A 15084-nucleotide genomic window follows, 5' to 3' on the forward strand; every position below is an offset into this window, starting at 1 on the left:
GTGGCTGTGAAGGACTGTGCTGAGTATTGGCTGACCTTGCTCTAGCACAGAGGGAGCAGGCATGGCTGTGTTCGTGTCATCGGCCCCTGCTCTGGTTTTGCTCTTTGGGTCTGTTAACACAAGCTCGTGCCTTTTTGCTGTTACTTAGGGGGTTGCTGGGCCGGTGGGTTCAGCAGACTGTCCTGAACTGGAGCATCTGGAGGAGGGATGAGGCAGAGGAGATGGCATGAACTGAAGCATGAGGGGTTTTGTTGGTGGCACCATTCGTAAGAGTGAACTCATTGCGTCCTGAGGGGAGGACACAGCCATGTGTTGATGTCTCTTGGGTGTGGTCAGAGGCAAGGAAACATTCAGATCAGCATGCTGGCTCCGTCAGACTCTGCAACTTCAGGACCTCATTGAGCTCACCCGGTGTCTCTGCCCCAGCCTGCAGCTTTTCCCCTTTAATCTCTCCTTTCAGAGCACGGGTGTTCACACTCCTCCAGGAGAAAGCCTGGCTCCTCTTATCTCCAGGGTGACGATGTCCTGTGAGCCCTGTGGTTTCCCTGGCTTTCGCTTTATCTGTGGATTGAAAGCAGACCCGAGCAGGCAGCTCAGAGCTCGGCAGGAGTGTTTGCACCCACAGAGCCCGCTGCTCTCTAACTGGGTCTGGGGGAGCCCCACAGTGGGGTCCTGGGGCAGGTAGGGGATGCTCCCACGCACAGAGGTATGGTGGAGCCTGGCCCTGAGCAGGTCAGGAGAACAAGATGCTCATGGGTCAGGGATGGGTCAGGGAATGGGGGATGACAGCAGATGAGGAGCTGGCAGGACGTCGGTAGAAATCCCACAGGTATCCTAAGTCTGTTGCAGGACCTGAGGTGTCCCTGTGCCTCTGTTTCTTTCTCTGTTAAATGCCCGCCCTATACCTGTGCACGGGGGAGACTTTCCAGGGCTTTGCCCAGATGGAAGCCAGCGAGACACCTCAAAAACCATCATGCTTTGCTGTGTATAAAATGACCTGATTCTGTCTGGAAAGCCAGAGGGAGGGCAGGAGGGCAGGGTGGCCCAACATGGGGTGGGTGGGTCCCCAGCTGGGGGAGCCCAGGCACCCTCTGCTCTGTTGCCCAACAATGGGGCCAGTGCTGCCCCAGGCGACCCCTTCCTGGACAGCCCTGCTCTTGCCCTGATGACGAACAAAAGCCATGTAATTCCCCTCCTGCTGACACCACCGCCTCATGGATTACCTCCAGCTGAGTGAGTGTTAGCAGTCTGGGGTGGGGAGGCACCATGCCCCTGGGGAGTGAAGCAGAGGGCTGCGGACTGGAGCAGGATCCCACCATTGTGCCACCACATCCCTCCGTCGGTCCCTCCAGCTCCCACTTCTGCCCGGCACGGTAAGAGCTAGCCTGGTTTCACTGGAAGTGAGCAGGTGCAGGTGATGCGCCTTTGGACAGCTTCAGGGCAAGGATCGATGGTGTGCAGGGTGAGCTGAAAGGCTGTGGAGGATGGTGTCCTGGGAATGGGGAGCTGGGTAACAGTATGGAGAGCAAAGCCACCTGCTGAGAGACAAATATCTGGGGTGTCTGCAACTTGCTCAGTGCCTGCCATCCGTAAAGGAGAGGAGGAGATAGACCATGGGCATTAGATGTGAGACCACAGGTGTGGGTGCTCTAGAGTACATCAAGTGGGGTCTGTCCTGGACAGCTAAGGTCATACCAGTGCTGTACTGGTCTCTCTGATCTGGCTTTGCTTCCTAAAGGGGCTGGAGATGTCTCAGTGCCGTGTTCATTTGGTCTGATGGAGGAGCAAGCTGTCCTCATCCACAGTGAGGAGCTCCTCTGCTGTGCTGTCTGCTCATGCTTTTCTCAGTCTCTGGGGAGAAGTTAATGCTCCACCAGCAGGGCTGAAGCTAATGGAGTGGCAACGTTCCAGCTGTTGATTAGCACAATTAAGAGATAAATGAGCTCCTGGGTGCAGAGGAAATACATGCACTGTCAAACTGAGTGAGAGAAGTTATTCCTTGCAGAAGCACAACTGCCCTGGAGTCCCTGTGTGCTCATCCTTCCCAGGGCTGCTCTAGCAGGACCCAGGGGGATTGTTCCCCTGGCCTTTCAGTACCATGGGTATTAACACCAGCACAGTTAGTGGGCCTTGACTGTGCCAGAATTTTCCTTTCCAAACTGAGGCCTTTATTACTAGTGCTGAAAGTGCACCTGCCTTAGGGAAGAAATGGGTTTGGTTTAGCAGGTAGTTGCTTAATGTGTGGTGGAAAACACTGTAAAATCCTTGTAGGGTCAATGTTGAGTGAAGTTTCAACCTGTGAGCAAGTCAAGGTAAACATCAGGAGGCAGTGCAAAGCTAAGTGCAAGCAGCTAATATGCTCCTAACAAACCGTATAGGAAAACTTTACGGGATAGCACCTGTAAGAAATGAGTTAACTCATGACTGTGATGGGGTAATGCTGGCACATGAACAAATGGCTTTGAGAATTTGGTGGGAAATTAGAAGAAAGTCTCTAATCTCCAGAGCAGCAAGTTCTGGTAACAGGCTTCCAGCAGGAGGAGTTGGGGCAAAAAGCACTTACCCCTAAAATGGAGACTGGCCTGGTCATGAAAGGGATGTGGTGTGGCTGCTTTATGCTAGTAGGGGACTGTATATGGTGACCCCAGAGATCCTCGTCAGCCCTGCAGGTAAGAGAAACCATGCAGGTATGAACAGGTCATGTTGGACAACTGGCAGATCTTCGTGCTCTAGCCCTTGGTTGACTCACATGGTTGTTTGGGCTTGCTCAGGATCACTACATCTGGTCGCAGGGAGGAAGGGCAGTCCAGCTCACCTGGCGCTAGATATCCCCACGTGGATGCGCACGCTGGAGCCGGTCACTCCACGTCCTGGTGCAGACACTGGAGGGAAACTGCCAGCATCCATCGTGACTCATAGGTCTGGCCTCAGATGTTTATTTTAGGTGGGGATGAACTGCCCTTTGGAGCTGCCTGATTTTCCCTGCTGATTATAAAGTGGAGAGTGACAGGCGCAGGCTCACACATTTCGGTTTTGTGTACTGTCAGAGCAGTGGTGCTTTGCCCTATAGGACTCATAGAAAGGTGGGTTTTGTTGTTGTTACACTCCTTGAACACTGGCAGATCAACTTTCTTTAATGTATAAAACCGCCTGAAGGAACCCTAAAACTAAAGGGTTCTCACATTTTCAGCAGCCAACAGAAGAACCCATCTGAACAGTTTTAAGGGAGAAATTAATGTCTCAGTGCCATCTTGTGGAACGATCTGTGTAAAAGGACAAGCAGCGGCAAGAGGCATATCCAGTGATCCATGATGCCATCCTAGAAGCATGCTGGAGTTTTAGGGAATTTGGTGGTAATACCAGGGATTATGCTGCAAATATTATCACCAGACCAAAGATTTCTGTTTCAAACTGGGATTGCCTTTTTCTCTGAGAAGACTGCAAGTCCATGGGAGTCCAGTGTTCCCAGAAATATGTGTCCATTTTTCAGCCCAAATTAGAATATGGAGATGCTTATAGTTAATGCTTGAATGCAGGAGACCAAGCCTTTCAGAGACACAGCAGCTTTTTTGTTTGCCCACAGGGGAGGAATCCACTTGGAAGGCTCCCTGAGATCTAGGAGTGAAAAATGAAGTTGTAGGTCCAGTTGTGGGGGATACTGACACACTCACTCTGAGTAAGACTGTGAGATCTCCAACACACGCTGATGCCAAGACCTCGGCTTTACATGTCAGCTGGAAATTACCATGTCCAGAAGAAACTCTAGGCTCTTGCCACCACCCTGACCTGGTGCTCCAGGGCCCGTGTTTCTGTGCTCCACCAATAAACATTTGCATAGCAGAGAATGAAGCGACCTGGAAAGATTTATCGGCCACTTTTTCTGTGCCACAGCATGGCTCACAGACTCATAGGACAACAAAACTCTTCCCATCTAGAAATATGCTGTAGGAACCCCCTTGCCAGCAGCGTAATTATCATCCGTCATGATTAGATCATCCTTAGTATCAGAGACAGGCTAGTAAATGACTGCATATTTAGCCAGGTGTTCACTGAGGTCAACAGCTAATCTGCCACTGGAGGAGAGATTACCCCAGTCCATAAAACCCTTCCCTGCCATAAAATAGACAATAATCTATGGAGCAGAGAGCAGAATTGGCTTCCCTGGTTCTTCCATACAGCTGCTCAGTGTCCTGTGGGTGAAGGAAAAGCTCATGAACTTTTGCAGTGCAGTAGTGCAGAGGGAGACAACACCAGGGGCAGCGCGAGCAGAGTGCTGCGTCCCCGTCGGGGCAGCTGCTGGTAACCTCTCCAGGGCTGTGCACTGTGTCCCCTCCAGAGCCACACTGAGAAGCTGCAGCAGGTTGAGAGGAAGGCAAAGAAAACCAGCAAAGAACCAGACCAGGCTTGCAAAAAAAGTTCTTCAGTGTTCGGTGGGTTTAAGTTTTTCAGTGATTAAGGAAAGGTATTAAAACCTTTTCACAGTGGAGAGGTAAGAGCACCTGATGAGCAGGGAGATAAGCAGACGGAATCAGGAGATGGAGGAGGAATCAGGATGGTGAGGGCTCTGTTCTGGCAGCCAGATGAGGTTGAAGGTCTCTGGGGATCACTGCCGAGACTGGTCTCTGCTTGCCCCACAAGAGAGGACAGACCCGGGGGGTGGCAGGGAGGCTCTCTGCTAGTGTGATGGGAGCTGCTGACACAGGGGCATTCAGCAAGAACAAATATTCAACCTGAAGCGACGCTCAAGGTGTTGCGCTCTTCCCAGCTGCAGACAGCGGTGCACACCTGCTCCAGGCAGAGCATCCTCACTGCAGGCTGGGCATCCAAATAGTCCTGCAAAGCACAGGCAAATGGTCCTAATCCCACCTGTTAAAAAAAAATGGCACCAAACCACCAGCCAGTGGGTTACAATGCAGAGCAGAGCCAAAATTTCTGTTCAACTCAGAAGAAGTTACAGACAAAGACAGGCTTTAGGAGCGCACCAAGGCTGTTTACAGCTCCACCGCTCTGGAGATAGACTGCTCCTGGGCAGAGGCACAGTGTTTGCAATGCCCCGGTAGCAGAAATATTGCATCCTTACCATATAGTTTTAAAAGGATGGCATGTGTGTGTGGGAAGACTTTGAAGCTAGCTCCTACTTTATTGGCTTGTTCATCGTTAACCAAATGAATGAAGGTGTCTGGGGGTGAAGGGAGGGTGCCAAGTTTCAAAGGGTAACTTAGCTCAGTGCAATGAAGTGTGCTGTCACAACAGGAGCTCCCGTGGCTGCAGGCTGGAGCTGGAAAGCAAAATGCTGGAGAAGATTCAGAAGGCACTCACGATTCGTAGCGGCACCATCAGGGAGCTGCTGGCAGAAGCGCTGGGGATGTTCATCCTCATGGTAAGCAGGAGACAGGCCCAGATGTGCGTGTCTGTGCATGTGTGCGTGTGCAGGGCAGGTGAGTGTGTAAGCGTTTGCAGCAGCAATTTGTAAGGTCAGTGGTTTCCTACCACATCCTCAGGGTTGCTCACCAGCTGATTGCTACTGCTCACCCCTCTGCTCTGGTGGGGCAACAGCTTCCCATCAGGCAGACCATCTGTCAAAAACCTTCTGGAGGAAAAAAGCAATGCGGAGGGTGGAAGGTGGGCACTGGGAGAGTGTGAAGTGGGTGGGGATGAGCCGCTGTTTCAGTTCTCTTCTAGGAGAAAAATGAGGAAGAGTTGGGGAATGAAACCAAAGAGCAGTGCCTGGTCAGATGGGTCAACGCAACACTTGTGCCAAACCCCCTGAAAGATCCCATGCAGTGAATAGAGGCTTTTCTTCCTGCCGTGCTAGAGGCGATGGTGTGGCTGGGGAGTCCTGCACAGGTTTGGGGAGCAGGCCCTGACTCCCCTACCACAGCCAGCCTCTGTGAAATGAGAACAGCATTCATCCATCTTCCTCTTGGGGTTGTCAGGGTAATGAACGCCTTTGAAACTCTCTGGAGCCACAACCCACCATTAGGAAATGTGATTACCAGGTGTAAAGCATGCCAGGATTTTGCTTTTGGTTCTCTTATGCTGGCAAATGAATAGTGCTTATCCAAATCATACAGAAACTCCCCCCTTGCCTGAGGGATCTGTTTCATGCAGAAAAAGTGAAGAGGTTTTGAGTTGTCGGGCTGCTTCGGAGGTGTTTGGGGAGAGGGCGAGGAAGACTTTGCAGTCAGAATTGATCCCTGACGGGGGTGAGGTGCCCACCGGGACCAGAGTCTTCATGTGTTGGGCCAACATAGCAAAATGAGATCCTCCCTCTGAAAAGGTCCAATAGCTAGCTGTGCCAACTTACTACACCTGGACTTAGCTTGCAAGCACTGCTGGGCTGAGAGAGATGCTTTGGACTGGACAGAGGCTGGCATGGAAGGGCTGAGGATAATCCAAATAACACATACTTGGAGATTTGCACAGGAGGAAGACAAGATTTGTGTAAACATGGGGACCTTTTGACACAGCTGTCTGTACAGATTAAGGTGCTTATTTTCAAGGGCAATGATCATATGTGCAAAGGATGCTTGCTTTTTATCACATCTTATTGCACATCCAGCTCCTTGAAGTTCACTCCTTACTACACAGGTAGTTTTGCACGCATTGGAAGTCAGAGTACAGATATCTATGACTCCTCAGCAGGAGCTGAGCAAACCATTTTCCTTTTCCATTCCCTTTGTGTTTTGGTTGTGGAAATTTCCAGGTGATAAAGATCAAGTTCAGGGGTGTCCTGCCAGGGCTGTCTCTGGGAAGCGGCATGAGAAGGAGACTTTTCTCTGCACTCTGACAGTCCAAGGCAGATTTTGGAGCCTGCAGCTCATGTTGGCTCTTCCCTCACTGATCCTCACAAGGGAATACAGTAGGAGGAGGGACACTGCACACAGACCCCCATCAAGGGCTGGCTGCGAACAGCATCCAGCATCCGAACGTAGCATCCAGCATCCAACTCTTCAGCAGCCCCCTGAGCCTCACTGCAACCGGGAATGTGCTGGCTGCATCTCTGGGATGCCTGGATGGCTGTTAGTTGGATGACAGCACTCAGCCAGGGCCTCTTGCTTTAACGGACAGGCAATGTTCATAGAGGAGGGAACTCTGCAGCGGGAGTTCATCTCTGGGATGCCTGGATGACAGCACTCAGCCAGGGCCTCTTGCTTTAACGGACAGGCAATGTTCATAGAGGAGGGAACTATGCAGCGGGAGTAAACAGCACAAGGAGCAGGGACATAGGAAAAACTAAAGTCTATTTTGGGACTGTGAAAATAGAGGAAGAGACCAGAGGTTTGGATCTGTGCTGAAAAACAGATTCTCTGGCTTGTCCTATGTTTTTTTGAGGATAGTGCTGTTCAGCTACAACAGGCATGTCTCCTGCCCTGCACCCCTCTCTCTGCACCTGCATGCAAAACCTGTGCTTTATGCATTTGGCTTCTCTCGGATGTGGCTTTGGAAAAGCTCAGAGATGAGTAGGCAAAGTTTTTATAAGGGCATTGCAGATGCTGGGGGACATCCTGGCCACTGCTTTTTGGGGCTTTTGCTGAGGCTCACTGAGAGAAGGGCTCACGCCATGCAGGTTTTAGCTCTGTGCAGAGCACAGACTGCGGTCTGTGTATATAAGAGAGATAAGAACAGTGTCTCTGGGAAACAGGGAATTTTGGTGATGTCTGAAAGGGAAGAGGGAGAGCAGACGCATGAGATAAAATTTGGATCCAGACACAGCAGCCAGTAAAGATCTGAGTCAAAACAGCACAGGCCAGAGCAGAAGTTTGTTGCTGGACAACGTACTGACTTTTTTGTCTTGGAGGGACATGTCACCCTGGATAAACATCGGTGCAGTTCAAGGAACAGGATACACTCTCCAAGCCCTAAGTGGTTTGTGAGGCAGAGACCTCAAGAGAAGCTTTGTCCTTCTCCAGATTTCAGTGTAAGAGCTGTGCAAAGAACTGATTTTTCCACCTTCTGACCACATTAAAAAAGTGAAATAGAATTTACTTTCAGGCCATAGCAATTTCTTAAATATGTCTTTTCCTGTCAGAGGGTGTTTACTTTTCTTTTTAATTTTTTTCCCGGTTCCCCTTTAGTCACAAAAAAAATATTGAAATTTTGGCTGTTTTCAAACTGAAAGTATATGTGTTGAAAGGAAAAGTCAAACCAGAATTTCCCTCCTTGTTTTTTGCCACAATAAGTTACCAAAATGAGAGTTGAGTTTGGCAAATAGCTATGTGCTGCCCGAACTACATTTTTAGTCAGTAAATTGCACACCAGGAAAAGAAAGGCAACAAGAATTTGCCCGCCCTCCTTCCATCCGGCTTGGGTGCCGCCTCCGGGCAATCTGTGGTGATGCTCCCCTGCCTCATGTCCCTGGCTTCAGGTGCAGACGCCCTTACCGCGGCTGTGTGAGTGATCCCAGTCGAGCCCGGGACCTCGGTGCAGGTGTCTGGGGTTTGTCTCCCTTGTATCCAAGCCAGACCAGAGCGTCTGGTTTGGTGCGATGGTCACCAATGAGGAGTAATCCGGTTATCCATTCAGTTTTTGCGGAGGAGGGTCATTCTCACTTCATCTCCTGACCATGGGCACCTTAGAGTCTTCCTGTCTTTGGAAGTTTATTGCAGAAAAAGTAGCAAAGCAGCTCAGTCCACCACAACAATAACACTCCTTTTAACACTTCTTTTTCTCTTTTTTTTTTTTTCCATGCACTAGGTCTTTGGCTTGTCTTCCGTGGCACAAGTGGTATTAGGAAAAGGAGACTTTGGGCAGCATCTGAGCATCAATTTGGGATTTGGCATTGGTGTTACCCTGGGCATCCATGCAGCTGGAGGAATCTCTGGTGAGCAGGACACTTGAGCACAGGACATCTCTATGTCCTATGACGGCCACATGCGTTGGAGGCAGTAGGAGTGGGCTGCGGAGGGGTGGGTGATGGCATGACAAGGCAGGGCAGTGCCCTCACCAGAAAAAAAGGCAGTCCTAGGGTCCCCAAGCAAGAAGAGCAGAGAGGTCTGGTGACCATAACCACGGTCAGCCTTGTGACCCAGTGATCACAGCCAAGTCCGTAGTGGGGAGGCAGGTCTGAAGTCAAGCCAAGGAGTCGCGATGGCGCGGCAGCATCAGAAGCAGGGGACAAGGCATGCACAGCATACCTACAGTATGCTGACCCCAGACGCGTGTCCTGAGCTGAGACAGGTTTCAGCAGTGCCCTGGCTAGGTGCTTGGGATATGCCATCACGGCCCAAGGAGACAAGGAGCTCTGAAAACATGCTGCCAGTCTGACCCATGGAGAAGTAAATAATTTATTGCAAAGGAGAGCTTACTGCTGATGTTGCAACAAGGAATGGTATGCAAATTTTCTCCTTATCATCCACACCCATGCGCACACGCCCCACGCGAACTCAGGAGGTTGTGTTTCAGGACCATGGGGTGGTATCTCTCACATGACAGAGCATTACCTTTGCCTTGTGCAATTTCTGCATTCATTTGCACCAAGAGAAGAGATTAAGGGCTCTAGTGGGCAGGAAATTAAAGCAAGTCCTTGCTCTTGAACTGTTGGAGCAGAGAGATGTCCAAGGCTGGGGCTGGCTTGGGAAGGAAAATTTTTCCACGCAAGCAGTCAGCTCTTGGTCTCCCTGTCCTTTTGGAGCTGGTGGAGGCATCCTGGGGAAAGTGGGCTGAGGAAAGCAGGTCCCCGCAGTTCCAGGTGACATTTGAGATGGAGCTGATCTGCTGAGGACTGGGAAGTGGGAGGAAGGGTCTCCGCTCAGCCAGCAACAGGCTGGCTCTGGAGCCAGCTTCAGGGCTTCTTGGCATTGCGATTTGGCTTCATTTGTCTCACAAGATGTTTCTTGTGATCTCTGAAATGGCTGGTCATGCCTGCAAAGGATCAGAAGATCGAAGAAAAAGGGGTCTCCCTCCATTTCAGTTGTGGTTGTGGGACTGTAGCAGGCGGTACATGCACTTTCACTTCACTCTGTCCTGTACTTTGGTGAGATGACGTGTGTCTGGCTCTTACCCCTTTCTGAGTCTGGAGTAGGAAAAGGCCACTAAGGTTGCAGCATTTACTAACCCCCAAAGTTTACACCTACTAGGCAGGAAAAAGCAAATATTTCCTTTGGACTCGTGGGGAGATGAGGCCTGGAGAACAAATGTGGTTTGCACCGAGGGCACCAAACCTGGATCCACTTAATCTTTCTCCAAAAGCACCATTGTGATACCAACCTCCTCCACAGAAGGTGTCCCCTCAAAACAGGGAGAACTGGTCTTGCACTGTTTGAAAGCCATGTACTAAAAGGTGTATGGAAAGGCAGTCCAAGATTACAAACTCTGCAAGGGAAGGACAGGGTCTGCTCCACACTAGTGGGAGCAACCATGGTCTGGCCAGGATTGACCATCCTGGTAACCCTTTCTCAATGCAGTGACATCTAAGAGCTAATTTGAATCCCTGCTGATAGCCCTGTGTAGGATTTGCTTTGCAGACATGAAGATATGGGGCATCAGTGGTTAATTTTGCAGTTTGTTTCCCCGGCGTCTCATGCCTTGCCTGCCAGATGTGCTAAGGGCCCTCAGATCCCATCAGCTGGGGTGCTCAGCTCTGCCAGGATAAGGCCCTCCTTGTCTATCAGATGTTTTCAGAAGGCCTTGCGATTGTTTGGGTTAAGATTTGCCTCATCTACCTGTAGCCATATAATAGGTGGGTGATGAGTCTAAGTTATGGGCTCCCTTTAAGTTGAATAGAGAGAAACTCATACGGAGAGAAACTCACGCCATGCCAAGAGCGGTGTCTCTGACAAGTGAGATGACTGAGGCAGCCTGTGGTTTACAGAGAGTAAAGCAGAGGTTGTCTAATTTTTAGAGGACTAAAGCTAGGAGCTCTCTGCTCTGAATCATTTAGCTGCCCAGGGAAAATGGGTCAGTTTTGAGTCTGTGCTGGAGGGACACCCTGCCCTGTGAGAGTCTTGGTGTTCTGGAGCAAGGTCTGGGTGGTTACTGTGGGGCCTGGGGCATGCTCCAAAACAGCTGCATCAGGGTCAAGACCACTCTCTTTTGCTGTGATTTTGCAGGAGCTCATCTGAATGCTGCCATCACCCTCACACACTGCATTTTAGGAAACCTCCCTTGGAGGAAGCTCCCAGCTTATCTGATCGGCCAGTTCCTGGGCTCCTTTACGGCAGCAGCCACTGTCTTCGGCCTCTACTACGGTATGGTTGTGTCTTTATCACAGGGATTCCTGTGAGCACGATTTTGGTCTTAACTCACGGTTCATCAAAAATATTTCCTTTTACAGTACCCAGCATGATGTCTGGGTGAGGAGGGCGAGCTCCTGGCTTGTGGGACAGACCTTCATAACTCAACGCCAGAGCAGGGCCCAGATATATCTAGGAAGGATGTGCAGTTCCTGGAGAGCACAGCTCCTTTTGCTCAGGGCATTCCCACTACCAAAACCTGTCCTCAACTCACGGCCAGTAGCTGCATTTCGTCAGCATTTTGTTTCCAGGATCTGCAAAGGCTTGAGTTAGATGGACTACCACATATTAGGTACAGCTGGAGCTCTGGGGGACTCTGCTGGTCTGTAGAAAACAGAACAGCAGTCATCTGTGGTTTTGAGTTGTGAGCAGAGGACACACCACCCATTGGCTCCAGCATGTTTCAGTCTCCGAGGGGCAGAGGGATGGAGGCCTCCAGTGCACCCAGGGCGCCTAGCCTGTCCCGGGCTCCTGAAGCAGGGACATGGAGCTGGTAGGCATAAGGAAGCAACTGCAGACCAAAGTCTGCAGTTAACCGTTATTGGTGAGATCATGCCCTGCGAGGGGTGTGTCACCTCCATCATATCTCCCATTGCTTCTCTTCCCCTTGGTGTCCTTGCTGGCTGCAATGGATGGACTTGCGTACATGCCATGTGGGGTGAACTCTGTGCTAACTCCTGTAATTGCCATTTCTCCTAGATGCTCTGTATGACTACACCAAGGGGAACTTCACAGTGACGGGACCAACTGCCACGGCGTCGATCTTCTCCACTTACCCCGCTCCCTGTGTATCCTTGCTGGGGGGCTTCTTCACAGAGGTCAGTGGGGACTGCTCTGGTGTGCTAGGAGAAGGTGGGTGGTAGCAGGTGCTACTGCAGGTCTGCTATAGGGGACTCACAGTGGTATGTTTGCAGACACAATCACAACCTCTACTCCAAGGAGCCCACCATCCGGGCAGGTGCCCCACAGGTAGGATCCAAGGCACCTTGGTGGCTGAGCAAGCCTAAAAGCTAACGCCTGCACGCTGTTCTGCAGCTTGGTCCTAGTGCCCTCCAAACACCTTCCCCGCATGCAGCCCAAGCAATGGGAAGTGAGAAGCTGAGCTGTATCAGGAACTATCTCCTTTGGGCTCTGGGCAGATCTCTGAACTGTTCTTCTCCTTTTTGGATCCTACACCTGCTCCACTCTCCCAGGCAGCTCTGCTGGCTGCCCCTCACTGGCACAGAGGGCCCGGGACTGTCTTCACATGAACACTGCCTGTCTGGATGGAACCTCTGGGGTTTGAACAGTCCAATGTAGACTGTGTACAGTTGATTCCCAGCATACAACACAATGTCCAGATGCCCAGAAATAGGAAGGGGATGCTTCAGGGGACGTGGAGCACTGGGACACTGGAGAAGGAAGATTCACTTCCAATTCAAATCTAAGGAAGCCTGTGCTTTTGTCTCTGAGCTGACAAAACTCTTGCCTGGGCATGATGAGGAGGACGGTGAGAGCTGGAGAGCCTACAGGTGGGGACCTGATCACTCAGCCTCCTGTGGAGCATGCAGTGTCCTTGCTGCACAAGAAAGTAAATGACAGTGACAGTGCATTGCCAAGAGCTGCAGAGTTTCTGCTTTTGCTGGCATCTTTGTCCAAGGCTTTCCAGATGCATTTTCTGAAGCAGAAAGAGACAGGAGTCATCACCTCTATTCAAACCACAGTTCCTGACGTCTTGGGCACTGCAGATCTACAAATGCCAGCTACGTACTGTCACAGATGGAAGATTCAGTTTCCCAGATGAGAATCTGGTATCATCTGCTTTTAGTCCTGAAAGGGCTAATGCAACAGGCTATATAAAACATAACTCCCTCTAGGGAGGATCAGATTTGTCTCATTAGCAGTTTGTTACGGCTCTGCCTCTGTTAGACGAAATGTACTTAAGTAACCCATGTCCCTAACTTCAAAGGTGGAGGGAGAGGACAGTGCTGAGAAGTTCATATCAGTGCTAGAGCATTTTTGGTGATGAGGTGGAAACTTTTTTGCTGGGAAATGAATCTGGACTTTTCTTCAGTCCACCTGTGAGGAGGGAATAACATTGGGGTCCTCCCTGACTTGATCAGACCGTGAATCCCACCTGCTCTTCCATTCTGGGAAGTCTGTTCCTCTCTGCTGAGCAGGATCCTTCTGCCTTCCCCATTCTCTCTCCTGACCTGTTCCCCCTTTCCTGCCTCTGCAGTTTACGGCGACAGTGATGCTGATGCTGGGCATTCTGATCATCCATGACGAGAAAAACAACGGAGCCCTGAAAGGCACGCAGGCTCTGCTCACGGGTATCCTGGTCCTGGGCATCGGCCTGGGGATGGGGATGAACACAGGCTATGCCATAAACCCCTCTCGGGACCTGCCCCCCAGGGTCTTCACGGCAATTGCTGGCTGGGGAATGGACGTCTTCACGTGAGTGACCTGTTTTGCTTTTACACTGCTCAGCTCACAAGGAGAGGAGATAAGCCCAAGATAAAATGGTCATGAAGCCTTTTTCTTTGAACCAAGTGATGGTATCGCTGCAGAGTGCTTTCTCCATTCTCAGAGAGCAACAGTTGTGCATAGACGAGCCCTGTGCATTGTGTACACAAAACTTGGGATACACGAATTCTCCAGCATGGGATTGATCTTGACATTCAGATACCTCAATTTGGGCACCAAATTGGCTACCTGTTAGCTAGAGATCTAGCTGGTTATTGCAGTGACTGGAGAGCCAGAGGACAATTCAGCTCACCTGAAAGCAGGTACTTACAGCTGGATTGCTGAATAGCTCTCCTAAATTTAGATGTCTGAATCCGGAGATGAAACCCTGCCTTCCCCTATCTAGTAAGATGGTGCGATGCTATGGCTTTTCCCATAGAGAGGGCATTAGCAGTCTCTCCTGTCCCGGCTGCCCATTTTCATTAAAATTCCAGAAAATCTCTTTGAGAGCTTGGTAGAGAAGGTGCAGATGTTATTTGAAACTGGGAGGGAAAAGGTGTGTGTGTGTCTGTCTGTCTGACAGTCACACTCATCAGGATCACACAGACTACTTCTGTAAGAGAACAAGAAACCTGCAGACAGTGCAGAGCCACTTTTGCAGGCCGATGAGGAAAATGATCCTCCCTCCAGCAATTACCCTGGTGGATAGAGAATTTGTCTAAGCCAGTTGTAGGGCCCAGTATGTGAAGTGGGTCTAGACACCTCTGCTCACACAGCTCACTCCTGCCCCAGCAGACTCAGCTCACCTCACCCTGTGCCATGCGGCGGCAGGGCAGCAGTGCATCTGGCTCACCGGCTGCCTCTTCTGTGTTTCATTTTAGGGCTGGACATTGCTGGTGGTGGGTCCCACTCACAGCTCCGATTCTGGGAAGTCTTGCTGGTGTTTTAATCCACAAACTCTTCATTGATTTTCATAACCAACCTGTCCCAGAAAGTGGAAACGAGAAAGGACAGCCAGCGGTGGAGACTTCTACGTTGTGATGGCCACGTGCTCCGAGGAAAGGGCCTGACAGCAAAGCCTATGTGGATGTATGGACTGACAGCCAAAGGGTAACCAAGTGGATAAGGGCATGTGCACACCGTTTCTCCACCCTGCAGGTGGAGAAATGAGGGACTAGTCTTCAATAACATACTCTGTTTAACCAGACAAACTGCGTCTTTGAGACACTGGGCAGACCCGGGTAGGGCTAGATCTGTCTGTGACCCGAAGAAATTATTCAATCTCCCTGTGTAATAATCTACACAAAAAAAAAAAAAAAAATCATCACATTCTGGAGAAAAGCAAAGCAGAGCTGCAAGACTCCAGATACCTGTATGTTCATAGAAATCAAAATACAGGATCCAA

At 50.5% G+C, this 15084-nt stretch overlaps 1 protein-coding gene across 1 annotated transcript; it reads left to right on the forward strand.

The window, feature by feature from the left end:
* The first annotated feature begins 1266 nt into the window (after positions 1 to 1266).
* LOC103895669 (aquaporin-7) lies at positions 1267 to 14720 on the forward strand. Its single transcript, XM_009275349.2, has 8 exons — positions 1267 to 1338; positions 2290 to 2312; positions 5272 to 5380; positions 8698 to 8824; positions 11052 to 11189; positions 11934 to 12052; positions 13453 to 13670; positions 14561 to 14720. The coding sequence occupies exons 1-8, from the start codon at positions 1267 to 1269 to the stop codon at positions 14718 to 14720; spliced, it is 966 nt and encodes a 321-aa protein (XP_009273624.2).
* Positions 14721 to 15084: the final 364 nt, after the last annotated feature.

This window comes from Aptenodytes forsteri, unplaced genomic scaffold (assembly GCF_000699145.1).
Source record: "Aptenodytes forsteri isolate BGI_AS27 unplaced genomic scaffold, ASM69914v1 Scaffold266, whole genome shotgun sequence".
Taxonomy (NCBI): Eukaryota; Metazoa; Chordata; class Aves; order Sphenisciformes; family Spheniscidae; genus Aptenodytes; species Aptenodytes forsteri.